The 15,542-nt window shown below is 42.4% G+C and overlaps 1 protein-coding gene across 1 annotated transcript; it reads right to left on the bottom strand.

Moving 5' to 3' along the window:
• Positions 1-3,554: 3,554 nt before the first annotated feature.
• cacng3b (calcium channel, voltage-dependent, gamma subunit 3b) lies at positions 3,555-14,257 on the bottom strand. Its single transcript, XM_061303725.1, has 4 exons — positions 14,041-14,257; positions 6,744-6,827; positions 5,404-5,544; positions 3,555-4,060 (listed from the first exon to the last, which is right to left on the bottom strand). Exons 1-4 carry the CDS (start codon positions 14,255-14,257, stop codon positions 3,555-3,557), a joined length of 948 nt encoding a protein of 315 aa, XP_061159709.1.
• Between the last annotated feature and the right edge of the window lie 1,285 nt (positions 14,258-15,542).

Genomic DNA, 15,542 nt, shown 5'->3' with positions numbered 1-15,542 from the left:
AGTCATTCTTGGGCAAGATTATAAAGGATGAGCAACAACAGTCTACAACCATTTTGATTCAAGTCCAGCGGTCATTAGGGTCACCGCAGATCATTTTCCACCCCCTCTGCCAATCCTGAATCAACTTCAATGACGTGTGGAAAAATACATGGAAACAACATTCAGACATACGAGATATCAGAATTGCCTGTCTGTGTTGTTTCTAGGTGGAATTAGATGGAGGACGTCAGACGAGAAAAAGCTCCTCAGCGGATCTGGGAGCTGTCTGAAGGCAGGACAAGGCAGGCACTCTGTGTACAAGTGAGGAGAGGCGAGCTGCACACACACACACATACACACTCGTTGATATGAACACACACATACATGCAGGCACATAAGTCCTCCTCACAAGTATTTGAGTGTGTTTGCAAAGTGTAGAGTTGGTAGCATGTTTGTCGCCATAGCAAAATGCTCCACCGTGTTTGATTAACTGGCTCGATTTATGTTTTACAAGTTGTCATTTCACAAAGACTTTTTTTTTTTTCCCCCGTCACTATTTGCGTGATGTTGTTTCTGTGTGTTGTAAATTGCATTGCTATACTTACGAGGACAATGAAGGGAAAACCACCTGATGTGAGTGAAGTGTAAACATTGTTGACACATTTAAAAAATTAATTTCCTTCAATAGTGCCCTCCGCAATAATAATAATAATTCCCCACGAATGCATCATCTACTTTAAAAGCCACATGTTGTTTTTATTTTTCAAGCAAATATTAAAATGTTCCCTATGTAAACAAAAAAACGACTTGTGTAAAGCTGAAATTTACGGTGGCGTTGTAAAAGTGCTACTTTTATATCGTGACGTAACTTGAATTAATTAGTCATAAAAATCATATCATTACAAAAGCACATTAGGATAAATTAAATCCTCACACTAACCTAGTACGCTGCAGTTGAGTGAATCCACACTCCTAAATATATTTTTTTGTGGCACATCTTTACAGACTATTATAATATTAGCAATTATCACAGTATCAGTTTCCACGAAGCCTTTGCGATGGACAAAAATAATCACCAAGTCCTCGAAAGTATAGAAACCCTTTCGTGTTGTTGTTCTTTGTGTCGTGCGTTGATCGTAACTATCCCGCTATTAAATCAGTTGAATCGTTCAACCAATCCACAATTAAACTAGAAAATGAAACTAGATTAATATACACAGACGAGCACCCGAAATCTGGCTCAGTGCCCCCCCCAAACCACCAACAGATTAATAAACATGTGACAGAGTTTGGCATCCTCTGCACAGTGGCACCTTTAGAAGATAGAATATATAGCATTACTAATAAATAACACAGTTATTTGTTTCTATCCAGTCAAAGCTGAGTGGAAGGTAGAAAGAAAATGGCGGCCGTCAAAAGCACTTGTCTTAAAATGGCTGCAATTTGAGATGTTTAGAACAAAGGAAGCGCTGGAAACAGATGGCATGTGCACGGTTTGACCTCTGACCTTTCTGAAAATGCGAAAAGCTACATCGTAAGTCGAAATGAGAACTCGCAACTGTATTTGGCACCAGGCATGATCAATTTCTTTGCTAACGTACGTTGCTATCCTACGCGTGCGTAAGGTTTCGACTGTAGCTACTTTGAAAAGTTTGTCTACTTTAAAGTTCGAGAAAAAACATGTCGTCGAGGCTCCGTTTTCTGGATCGTCGCTTCGACAACGTGTCGCTTGTTAGCTATTCGAGCTGCTCTCTAAACGCAAATGTACTCTTCCTTGTCTTCCCGCGTCTATGCCATCCACTTAACACCCTTTGAACAATGTTGGTGCAACAGCGAGCATAGAAAGCCCTTGTGTGCTCCGCTTCTTTAAAAATTAAAAGCCCTTGCTTAGGAGAAAAGCACAATTTCCCTTTCACAGCCCGTGACAACTGCTGATGTTGTAAAATTAATATTTACATGCGAAGGATAGTCGGCACGAAGCTTTCTTTGTCGAGAATGTGTCAACTTCTTTTCTTATCTCGGTAATAGCTGTCCAAGTGGTCATGTGATGTCGTTTTGTGTTTTATTCTTACGAAAGTATGAAAGGGAGCGGAAAGTTAATAAGTGTTATTTTTAAAGGCTCAAAATATTTTTTTATCTTTGGGACTGACTCAACATACAATTTAAGCCTTTTGACAACCGGGTTGAAGCTTCATATCATGTAAACCACATAAGTGGATGGAAAAATACTGCAGATAAATGTGTTTGAATATTATTTTTTTCTCGTAAACGTCGACCATCGGCATCCCTGCTTATGAACATCTTCAGGTTTACCAAAATAAATAAACGGCCGCCTTCTCCTACAGCATATCCAGTTTTTTTCCCGCAATAAATCAAAATCAAGCTTAGCGAACTCTGATGCTGATAAATTGAAACGCAGACGTGTCGGTGACTTTCGATCATCCGTGACAGCGACGTGCGGTATATTTAAATCTATGTAAGGAAGGAGACACATGGAGATGGATGTGTTCTGTGTTTGAACACACGTTTGTGGAGGTCACGGATAGAAGCCGCGTTTGGATACAGTTAATGCACGTGTACGCTAGATGAGGAGAGAAGAGGTGGCTGTGACTGACACCTCAATAGATGGAGCGCAAACCTTCTGAATAATGCATGACCCTCCCCTCCAGTCTGCTTTCCATCGCGTGTTACAAACCGATTCTTACCCCCCATTGCACAAGAGAGACTTCAGACGCAATTGTTGAACGACATTCAGCGGGAGGTAGTAGGCGGGCATTTTCTCGTCTCTCTGTTTAATATCTTTATGGTTTCGGTTTAGAACCATATTCACAGCTAAGTGGTCTCCTCTTCTACATGTTCCTCAAAGCAGCTAGCTAGTCTAATCGGTGACACAGATGGAAGACTAGTGTGGAAAAGAGATGAGGAAGTGAAGACAGTGACGTAGAAGAAATAAACGGAGAAAGAAGAAGAAAAGGAAGCACCGATGATGTCAAAATTTGGAAGCGATGACAACTGGCCGGAGAAATCAGGGATGAACTCGATTCTCCGTCATGATAGAAGCCAGTCCGTGATTAAAGCAAAAAAAAAAAAAAGACTATATACATATACACGGACAAATGCTCCCTTCTTTGACATTTTCAAGTCATCTGAATTGAAAACAAACTCATCTGCTACCAAAGATGGACACCCTGCCCAACTTCCTCACATTTACATTTCATTCATCTTTTTAGGAGCATCTCCCAAATAGCAAACCAACGCATGATGGGACAATTCCATTGAAATGAAAATAAAAAAATCCCCAAATGAGTATAAGCTGATGGATGTGCCAACTACAGACACATGAGGTTCAAATGGAGATGGGAACAAGTTCTCCATCCAAGCAAACGGCTCGTGCTACACACACTGAAATGCTCACTGGGCTCAGGATTCACAGTTCAAAGGCTAAAAGTTCACAGTTCACAGTCTCTGTATTTCCGACCCCAGCACTCCCCCCGTGTGTGTCCCCCTTGCCTGTGTCCTCCCTCTCTCAGCCTCCTCCTCATCTTTGCTAGCGTGCTATCTGCAGGCAACACCTCTCAGACAGGCGTGGTCCTGCGGTTGGGGTCCTTTGTGTAGTCTTTAGTGAGCGTGCTACTCTGGAGGAATTCCCTCTCAGAGTTGAGCAGCCCGGCTAGGCTGGACTTGGTAGCGGCGTTGCCCGCCTCGCGCGGGTTCAGCGTGTACATGGGCATCTCGGAAACGCCGGGCCCGGTGTAACCCACTTTACCCAGCGGCGAGGCGTCGCGGCTTGGAACCTCCGACGAGCGGACGCTGGAGCGGCGTCGGAAGCGGTAACGGTAGGAGGGGATGCGGCTGAAGGCCGACTTTTTGATCAGCTCGGTGCGGGATTTGGCTCGCTGCTTGCGGTGCTTCTCGATGAACATGTGCACGGCCAGCACGCCCACCATTTCTGCCATGATGAAGGACAGAGCGCCAAAGTAGAAGGACCAGCCGTAGGAGTAGGATTTCTTGCTGTCGCTTTGGCCCGGATCGCCTGAGTTGGCCGAAATATAGACAATGATTCCGATGATGTTGCTGAGGCCTACAAAAAAAAAAAACACTTAGAAACAAGTAGTCAACTTCTGATGAGGTTTTGGTTAAGGGAAGTCCACTGAAGAAAAGATCTTTTCTGGTGAATATACAAAAAAAACTGTATATATAAAAAAAAAAATGCTTGAAGCTGGTTAGTTGTTACTATTAAGTCAGAATTAAAAAAAAAAACATTTATTCAAAATCATTTATGATTTTTTCGGTCGATTCGGTTAGGTGACAAATCTTCTTCATCTGTGTAAATTTTAATTCCGTACCACTGCTTTAATTAAATAGGTCACATGCAAAAAAAGCATTGTGAACAGCTACAATCTATTTCCCGGCTTCCAAGAGATCAAAATGTAACCGATTGTCAAATTGCTGCAGCTTCTGACATTGCAAATAAATTTCAAATACGTTAGTTTGACTTCGCACTTTAAAATCGACCCAAATATTGTAGCAAGGAGAGAGACAAAAAAAGAATCCCGAAGAAGCCGTTGAAGAAGCACGGTCATGGAGCACAGGAAAAAAAACACAACACACACACACACAGCTGGCCTCTCCTATTCCATATGATTAGTCCAGAATACAGTGCTCATGCAGTGTGGTGGAACGTACAGAATGGGGGACAATTAGCCGACTGTAATTAGGCACAATCAACCTCGCACTTTTGTGGTAAATAATTACCAATTTGGCCTCAAGAATTTACTACAAACCCCAGTGGGGCCCTCCACATCCCACTGAACACCAATTACAGCCCCGTTTTGTGTGTCGGGGGCAAGAGCAGGTGTGTGTGTGTGTTTATGAGATATCCGACGTGTGTGTGTGTACATTCAGAGGCTGATGACGTGCTTCAAATCTGAGTCACAGGCCTTTTCTTCTGTGAGCTTTGAATGATACTCAACACGTAAATTAGAGCTGAACCCGCAAAATCGACGTGGCTGCTGAAAATCGCTAATAGTTTTTATTTGAATATAAAATTCCTTAATAAAAAAGCATGTGGCTTAAATAAATTTCTCTTATTCATAAATATTTTTGATCTTTTTAAAACTACAATAAACATTTACGCTTGTATGCTTCCAGCATCTTGATTTGATATTTATTATTACGACAAGGTCAAAAGGTGAAAACTACAAAACTACAATGTATTTTTTTTTTCTTTAGAAGTGAGCAGCTGAACAATAGACCAGAATAAAAATTCCACCTGAAATAAACTTGACATTATCAAGATGCAACCTGAAAAGAAATTTGCCGCAACCAAATAAGAAATATGTGGAACAGAAAAGATCCTTCATATCAAAAAAGGGTAGACCTACTTTACAGCACTTGGGGGACACATTTGCAGTGCGCACTGACCTGCGGAGACAAAGAAGATTCCTGCGCTGAGGATGACGTTGTGTCGGCTGCGGTAAAACTCACTGGCGGCTACACAGAGTCCTCCCAAGAACAGCAGACCCACACTCATGATGGGGAAGATACTGGAGGCACGCACAGCACCTGTTTGGTTCAAACAAGCTTGTTTGCTTAATGAAATTTGGCAGTCCTGCAGTACAGGTTACCAAAATAGCAGCAATGGATGTCACAATGCCTCCAAATGATGACTAGTCAACGCCGTGAGCTGCTTTTCAATGGTTTACCAGTGACCACAACAAAACTAGCACTAGGTTTTTTTTTTTCTAGCAGAGATGAAAACTGAAACCACACAACAAGCTTCCATCTTAAACAAAAAAAAAGAAAAAACTGGAGAAACCAACTCTGACACATATGCAGGCCAAATAATAAGAAATATTTTCCATGTGTGCATCCTCCAAACAGACTGTCTAAAAATTTTTATCCTCACTAAACATACCTGGGTGATTATAATCATAATGCAAATCTATTTGGATGAGTAGCAAAACATGACCCGCATTCCTGAAAGGGCGGTGACCAATGATATCGAGTGTTCAAGCCCCGCCTTTGTAGTCCGCACCCCTGGGCTGAATGAAATGCCGGTCACTAGGTCCTGGCTCGCTATTGGCTGGCCGCCTCTCATGCTTGTGCTGGAATTGGCGGCCTCTGGGGATGTTGCTCTGTGTTCAGTGGAGCAAAGAAAAAGAAGCTGCAACTGGATTTCCCACCCCCCCTGTTGCTGTTAATATTTTCCTCTCCATCCATCTTTCCAGTTTACAGTCAGCGGGGGGGGGGGGGGGGGGGGAACCTACCAGTTTTTCCTTTAATACTTTTATGGATGGATGTAGAAATAAGTGGGTACTCTGTCATTTTTCTTCCTAACAAAGTGGAGTTGTTGATAAAAGCCTGCTTTCATGTTATGCATCTTTCCCAAAGAGAATCTTTCACCTTGCAGGAAAACAACATTTATTTATCTCCGCCAAGGCAGCATAAGAGTGGTCCATCCATCTCTGGAGCGCTTGGATGTTGTTGCTGCCTCTAACAGCGACTGTCCGATGGGTAATTGCAAGTACGGCAAGCCTGTCAAGCTTTTAGAGCCACGGTGTCCTTTGCTTTTAGGTCTTGTCACAATCATTTTAACATATGATGACATTGTGTGAGCATGAAATTTTTTTCCCCTTCTAGCAAAATATTAAGAAGAGATGCATAATTGCCTCGGAAGAGCAAGTCACAGCGTAAAAATGTAATTGGATGCTGTTAGAACATTGTAATGGTGCAATGTGATGTGTGTTTAGGAATAAACATACGCAGGAGGTATTCGGCGGCATCTGCTTCGTAGTCGGCGTCCTCCGGAAAGTGATCGATCTTCTTACACACACCTCGGAAGGTTCCTGGAAAGGGAGAACAGGAGTGTTTGTGAAATTTGTTGAACTTGCCGTTAACTGTATGTAAAACACAAATACCGATTTCCAGGCTTTAATTATCTTTAGTCTACTTGAACATTGTTTTCCAAAGTAAAAGCTGCAAATGTTTTATATTGAAAGATAATCGTAGAAATTTGAGGATATTTACGATTGAGAGACTAAAGTTTAAATGAATCAAGGTTTGTAAACCATTAAAACAGTTACCAATTAATTTGATAATCAATTAATTGCCGATTAATCGTTGAAATATTTACGACTGAGAGACTACTAGAAATTAAAATTAGTCAAGGGTTGTAAACCATTAATCAATAGTATAACAATTACCAATTATCTTGATAATCAATTAGTTGCCGATTAATCGGTGAAATTTGAGAATATTTACGATAGAGAGACTAAGATTAGAAATTCAATCTCGTCAAGTCTTGTAAACCATGAATCAATTATCAAAACAATTACCAATCAATTTGATAATCGATCAGTTGCCGATTAATCGTTGCCTCCTCTAATATATAATAAACTGAATCACAAACTTGTATTAATCAACCTCGTAAGTAGACACACATAGCTCAGACGTGAAAGAAATAAAGCACGGGAGGAGAAAAAGAGATGGCAGATGATACCGGACAGGTAACCTTCAGGCTATTTGTGGGAAAACACTAATGAAAAGTCTTATCATGCACGACTACCGCTGTGAATCCACACACACACACACACACGTTAAAGTAGCCATCAAGTGTGCCTACACAAACACGATCAAGCTCATTAACGTGATCCATGAACACTATCAATCATGTATGTAAATGAAACCTCTGGATTATTTATCTAGTGTGTGTTTGTGTTGTATCGACTGTGCTGCGGATGCTACGATGCTCCTGTCAGTCACAGAGTGACTCATCCTCCTTTGTGGAAGTCCTCCAAAGCTCACACACACAGGTGGGAAGGTGTGCACGCGCTCGCCGCATGTGGCTTAATTCCTTCCCATCATCTCGTCCCATTCACACATGGTCAGCGCCGCAAGGGGGGGGGGGTGTGTTGGGGGTGAGGTGAAGGAGGAAGTTCTGCTGAAAGAGCTTTGGCGATAGAACGGCAGTGGAAATGTGCTGCTGTAGGATTTGCATATGAAGAGTTTCTTGCATTTCACATCCTCCCGAAACTGATTAATGCAGCCTGATGGTTGCTACGCCGACTGACACGTTTCGGCTTTTTAATGTTTATAATGAATGCAGACTTTTGAGATGAATGAAAGGACGTTTATCTATACTGTCATTTGTGGCTCTTGATTGTCATTTGGAGCACAATGCGTTATTATTATTATTACTGGATGTGACAATAAATCCCAGCCTGAGTGAGAGGGAAAAAAAAATAGTCTCACAATTTTTCTTTATTCTATTGGCACTCATCCCAGAGTTGTACTGAGCTAGTTTTAAAACAGGTCACAATTACAGTATAACTTATAAATTGCCTAAGACATTTCCAAAAGCAATGTGATGCTTTTTTTACCCCCCCCCTTACAAAGGTTATTTGACACAATGATGATTTTTCATTTGATGGCCAAAGCATCAATATTGAAATAATTAACACATAGATGAATCGGCAAACGTCTGCAACCACTGTAATCGGTCAAATGTGGCTCAGAGGAAACAGGCTTAACTTCAAACCCAGTCAAGCTAATTACTTTACTTGAGACATTTGCTGTAGCAAGCCGTCCATCTGACAGACTGCACACCGTTTGATGTCTTCTGATGCTGCTGCAGACATCTGCTACACCAGTGCGAGCCCAAATCAGCTGAGTTTCAATAATTTGTATTGATATTGAATTTGTAATATAATATATATATATAAAATATATTTTTAATATATATACATATTTTAATTTTTTTTAAATATATTTTTATATTTATATTTATATTTTTTTATATTATATCATTTTTAATATATATTTTATATTTATATATTATATTAGAGTTCCACAACAAAAATTAGGTGACCTTACTTTGGTGTGATACTCCAAAGCTTCTCTTTAGGGCTTATTTGATTAGATGATATAAGTTGCAGTCACTGAATGCAAGTGAGGTCTAAGTTGTTCCTGTTGGGTGCGTCAAGGTAGAAGGAATCATCAATCACAGCCCTGGTGGTCTGGAAATCCATTACACCTTCTGACTTGTAAGTGGACGGATTGTTTTCGAATCCTCCTGACGCTAACGTGCACGCGCACACAAATGAACGAGATTCATTAAGGCTCGCTTTGCTGGATGTGGTCTGGAACACTCGGGGGCGCATAAAAGGAACTTCCATGTCGTCTCTGCATTGCACAGAAATGCAGCGGACACATCAATGTGGACACATGTGCCTTCCAAAGGTCAGCGTGGCCCGAGGGCAGCACTATGGCATGATGGGATTCAGAGAATAAGGCTGAGAGCTCACTTTGTTCCTCTGCTTGAGTGTTTCTCTGTTTTATCTATGTGTCACGTTGGCCTACTTTATCCTCCTAGCTAAATTACCACACGGGAACACGCATGATCTTTCTTAGTGACATCATCACGATCAACGTGTATTGATCAAATCCAAGCGCTAAGAAATGACTGCATGCAGAGCAGCTAGCATCCACCAGTGCAAGCAAGAAAGCAAAGTGCCTTCAAACAAGGTTAAACAAAAGACAAAACACAAACAATGTGTTTGTTCCAACATTTGTGATGAGTTGCGCATGAGGTGCCAGCTGTATGCCCTTGATATGACTCACCCCCTCCCACACTCATACAAGCAAACTCTTTCATTATTTAAAAGACACAAACCGCTGACGAAATAGGGGAAACATCTAGCTAATTGCGGTAAGTCACACGAGCTACGAAAGGTTCTGGGTTCAAATCTCCACTTGGGCCTTTTCCGGCATCCTTAGTATGATGGTAGCTTGAGATCTAATTTGCATAACTGCTGTTGATCAGTATTCCACACTACTGGACACTTAAAGTGCTCAAGGACTCTTTGCATCATTTGCACGATGGTTGTATCGTAATTATCGCACTACTTTATATTGCTTGATGAGTCTCCGCATCATTTGCACCGCTGTCGTTGTTCGGGATTACCGGGCTAATGGTATCCTTCATTTCTTAACAACTCTTTGTACTTATTTGTTACGTCCTAAATGCAATACAATACATTATCTCCTTGCTCGCGAGAAAACGTTTGAACGAGATGCATGATTGTGAGTAGATTTATTTTCAACTATTCGAGGGAATTAACGATTCATTCGAGTCCCGATTCGATTCGATTTCAATTGCATTCGATTTTTGTTTTGAGAAAATTAATGACTCTTTTATAATCAAAAGATGATTTTATTTATCCTTGTAGAACTTTCCATAATTCATATTATAATTCATAAAAAAATAACTAATTATTTTGACTGTTTAATTAAATTTTTGTCTTTTTTTTTTTACATACTTGAAATCATCTAATAGATTTTAGTCTAATCGTTACATTACTAACCTATACAATAAATGTGGCTACATCTAAATAATTATATTTTCAAATATTTTAAGGGGAAAAATGACTTCAATATTTACTAAAGTCATCAGAATATCTGGTGATACGACACACCGAACATTAAAGTCAGTGAAGCTCTTCGAAACCCCGAAATAAAATAATTACTTTCACCCCAACCTGGTTGCTTTGGGAGTCAAGATGGCAAACAACACCTGTTCAAAAATCCAGCAAGGGACTTTTTCTTGTCGCATCTCTTCCCCTCCACTGATAACGCTCACTAATGAAGGCATAACATGCCTCCAAGCTGTCCCTAATCAGATGGTGTCTTCCAAAAAAACGTGTGCGAGCGACCCCAAACCAGCCAGATGCACACATGAGCGAGAAGAAGAAGAAATCGACGAGGACGGAACGAGCCAAGCACGTTCAAAAAGCACAGCAAATTGGGCCGCTTGTTTCTTCCCGGCGCCTCTGACAGCTCGACGTGGCTGACGGAACCGCTCCCTCTCCTAATGTACGTCTACCTCGCTCTCCCCCTGATTACTTCTTTCAGAAGAAGCAGAGAGGAGCCAGGAAAGAGGGAGGAAGAAGCTCGTTTCCACGGTGATGGCTGATGAAAGCCAGCGAGGTGCGTTGCGCTTGGATGCACTTTTTTTTTCTCTCTCCCCTCCTCAACCACACATTCACCCCTTCTCTTGCCAAAACACTTTTCTGCTCCAAATGTTCTTAGCTCGGTTCTTTCCGTTCAAAAAACAGATCCGGGATAACCCTGTACTGCTTTGTGTGTCAAAATATTTTCCTGGCTACACACACACACACAAGTTCTTCTGATTCATATTCATGTTTGACTCATTAATAATTCACTCGGTAGTGAAGGGATCTCTTGAATATCCAATATCGAAGAAACTTCAAACAGCTACTACGTGCTAAACTCATTCAGGTACGCTGCCGAGACCAGAGAAGTATTCTGGCGCTCCGACAATCGATCCGTGATTGGGGATCTATCGTACGAGTTCTTCCAGGTGGTCTCGGCCCCAGTTGACTTGACTCGTGCCTGACCTCCCAGAACATAGCGAGCTCGAGTTTGATTAAAATGAACCACTGAGTGCTAGCATGGTAGCGCACATAGAATACCAAAATGCTCTCCAGCTATCGGAACCATAAAAGCTCTTACAGAGGCGCTTCATCCCCCTTTTGAAATGTATTTGTGTTCTTCTAGTTTCATCTTTTGAGAAAATGCCCAAGCAGAGAAATAAGCGTGAAGTCATCCTTCAAAAGATTCCATGCAGATAACAAAAAGGAAAAGACCAAACAACCCAAATTGAGTGTGAGCTGAGAATAAACGTGCGGCTCTTCCTTCTCTTCTCGTTCGATCTTCGGCAAAGTGAAGCTTCCCTTGTCTTCATCTTTATCCACTTTCTTTCCCCACATTCATCTAACACGGTAATTTAGACAAGCTGTCTCCATCTTCCCTCCTTCCTGCCTTCTCCATCCGTTTCTTTTTTTTTTTTTAAATCCACGGACAGCACCCCCACATCTTGACTGATTGCTTCTTTCTAATTCATTCAATTCTCTTCCTCCCTTCTTCTTTTGTGTTTCCTACAAGCACTTGGGTGAACATTTTCTCCCTGTCTTTTTAGAAAGGGGAGGGGCGGGGCTTCACTATTACTAGGTGGTCTCCAGCAGGGTCAAACGTTCCCCGGAGATTCATCTCAAACAGAGGCCATGTAGCTCTCATCCATCACTTGGCAGCCTCCACTCTTCCTCCAGCCATGTGTTTCATTCATTCACATTTGAGTTTCCACTCATTTGTGTTTCCGTGCCCTAACCTTTTCTCTCCTTTCCAGCTCATTTCCAAGCTTTCTTTACTCATTCATCACCTCGGCACTCCAGCCTCTGAAGACTCATGACGGCTACGTCAGAGATGTCAATTTACGAGGCTGTTATAAATGATTAAACCAAAATAAAAAAAATGACGACCGTGTGTTTGTATATGAGGGAGCGCGTTCTCCCTCTTGCATGCTATTTTGCACGGAAGCCAGAGTGCGTGTAACACTGACATTGTGCTGACATTGTGTTAACTTTCCGGATTGCCCCCACTGCTCTGTTTATACGATAGCTTGGGAATATCCGCAAATTTGTCTATTTACTCATCCAATTACAAGAGTGTGTGTGTGTATGTGTGTGTGCGTGCATCAGTGGATCCTCAGACCTGCACCATCTGGCCCTGTAATAGCCTCCTATGCCCCCCAGAATGAGATGGTTATGTTTGGCTGCACACAAAATGCATACACACATATTTATATCCAGAGGCAATGCAAAGCTGACCTGCGTCGAAGACAGCTTAAAGTCAAGTACGGGAAATTACAATGTTCAAGTCCTGGTGAGGGATTATAGTTTTTTTTTTTTATGTCGATATGAAGAGGAAAGTAGTTTGGAAAAGAAAATATTCAAAAGTCAGATATGGTTTCGCAGTAGAGGAAATACAAAATACAAACTCCTCCGATACAATTTACAATTTTCATTTCTGCTTTGGTTCCTGAAGGCCATCCGGATTAAATGTTACTGACTTTTTATTTTTTTACATTGCCTAGGTGACAAACTGTTTCTCAAGTGAGACTGAGGTGAGGTTCGTAGCCAACCTTCTCAAAGATTTCTAATAAAAGCCATATTAAATAGAGATATGGCAGCACTCAAACACAGGATTTAACACAGCGTTTGACATAACACAAGGGCATTCATTTCCAATTGCGCTTGTCCTATCCGGGGACACGGGAAGGCTAAAGCCGATCCTGGCGGATTTAGGAAGCGTGCTACTCCCTTCATCGCCTGTCAATCTCTGGGCTGACACACAATTTACACCTTCAGGTAAGTCTTTGAGGAACTGCATGCATGTTTTTGGATGGTTGGAGGAAGAATCCAGAAAAATAGGGAGGGCATGCGAACAAATTGAGGACACAATGACATAAAACTGACTGTGGAGATTTTACGACAGAGCATAATGTTCTAATGTCATTGATGGAGTTTAGTGGAAACCAAATACAACAACAGTTGGTCGCGTGCACATTTACTCGTGTAAATTCTGACCATGTTCACGGATTCAACAATGGTAGATAGGTCACACAGTTTTTAAGACTTGCAAGGAGAGTCCAACATTCAGCATTAAATCCAATTAAACAAATTAAATTTGCCATTGTTGTATTGTATATGAGAAATGACTATGTTCAGGCTTCTTATTGGCTAAATGAACCTTATGGTTGGGGTTATAGTGCCACCTGTGGCTTTGGCATGCACTAAAGCGTTTTTTTGTGGACATTTTTTTTTTTTCTGTTTTAATTTAGGCCTGAATTTAAAACAAATAGTTGAAAAAATATTAATATGCACTAGTGTCACATGGACATTTTACCTGCTTGGTCATACATATCAGGACTTTAGCTAAATATTCAATATTAATTTTTATTGCTACTTCACTGTGACATCAATTTGAAATGGTGGTGTTTTTTGGAGGTCTGGAACGGATTAATAGCATTTTATTTGAATTCAAATGGGAAATTATTTGATATACGAGTAAAGTGAGCTCGGGGCTTAGTCGCGGATTGCAACAAGACACTGCTGATGCGTGTGAGAGCGGAAGACAAACGACAAAGACGCACGCGAACACGCACGCAATTACGCACGCAGGTCATCCAGACTGGTCACGTACCTTCCAGACAGCAGGTCCGCCAGAGGCCGGAGTGCGTCATCACCTCCTCATTCTTGCGGCTCGTATCATTGTCGCCACTGCTTTTCACGCGGCAGACCCCGCGCGAGTACAACCAGTAGTCAGTCCCCACTGCGATGGTCATGAGGCTGAAGGCGGCGAACGCGCCCACCGTCGTCACGAGCATCTGGACGCCGCGGTCAGACATCAGCATCTTCATATAGGCGACTCCTGATTGGGCTTAATCTTCCTTCACCTCCTCTCTTATGGGCTCCCCCCCCCCCCCGCTTTTTACCACGCGAGATTTGGGGAGAGGGTCAATTTTAACCAACAGTCTCTTGGGATGACATGTCTATGCGGTTTGCTGTCCCGTAAGGCTGGTGGCAACACACGCCCGCACACCGGAGCTTTAACGACCACCGGTTGTCCTCACTCAGCCCAAAAGACGCCACATTATCTCCCTTTTCCAGTTCCTCTCGCCTAACGTGTGGAGATAGCGAGTCAGCTAGCAGCCGGCACAGTGAGCATCTTCACCGCCCGCTTTTTTTTCCTCCCATGCAAGCAACACTTTATATGTAGAACACGTCGTGCAGCACCAAATGATCAGATGCCGTTCCTCCAATAACGCAATGGAGCGAGCTTTGCCGTATTTTCCTCTCCAGCTGTTGACACACTGACATGTTCTCCCTCGAAATCCACAATCGTCGTCCGTCCACTCCTAAGCTTGACACACAGCGGCTTTTTTTGTCCTCATCAGAAAATGGAGACGTCTTCACGGTGGACAGTATTCCCTCCGGAGAATGGATTCTCGCTCCCGACAACAAACGTGCCTGTTGGTGCAAACGGAGGGGCGAAAAATAACAGTGACAGCCTTTGCCTCCTCCTAGTCATCCTCCTCCTCCTCCTCCTCCTCCTCCTTCCTCCTCCCCTCGGTCCAACCAACACAAACTAAAACTAACCGCGCGTCTCCTCAAAGTCCGCCTGGGGCCACGCCATTCGACCCTGATTGGCCAAGTGTGGAAAAAGTGTCCTTCAATGGCGAATCACGTACGAACTATTCTCATCATCCCGCCCACTATTTGCAAGACTATAAAACTAACGAGGGAGCGCGTCAGAAAACGGACCGCTCAGTTCGACTGAAATCAGCCCACTTGTATGATGCCACGTCTTTTGAGCCATCAAGTAGAACATTTGAAACAACGAGAATGTGTTTTGTCTTAAATCAGCAAAGTGCAAATTTGACGCTCCTACCGCGCCCCTCGCCGGCCGCGTCAAATTCTGCCGCATGCGCCTGGAGAGCTGTCCATGGTCCTGAACGTAGGATTTCGCTCCTTATCTTCAATCCAGTAACAGGAGGAATAGAACCATTGAGGAAAAAGAGAGAGAGCGAGGGAGCGAGAAGCAAGTGATGCATGAAGAATAGCACCCGGGAGAGAAGCAGAAACGCCACTTAAAGAGCCATGGACCGTTTTTAATGATTCCACTCCTGCACGGCCCTCCACACA

Source organism: Syngnathus typhle, linkage group LG17 (assembly GCF_033458585.1).
Source record: "Syngnathus typhle isolate RoL2023-S1 ecotype Sweden linkage group LG17, RoL_Styp_1.0, whole genome shotgun sequence".
NCBI classification, from domain to species: domain Eukaryota; kingdom Metazoa; phylum Chordata; class Actinopteri; order Syngnathiformes; family Syngnathidae; genus Syngnathus; species Syngnathus typhle.
The sequence above is the reverse complement of the archived record's forward strand: the minus strand, read 5'-3'. Positions and strand labels throughout refer to the sequence as shown.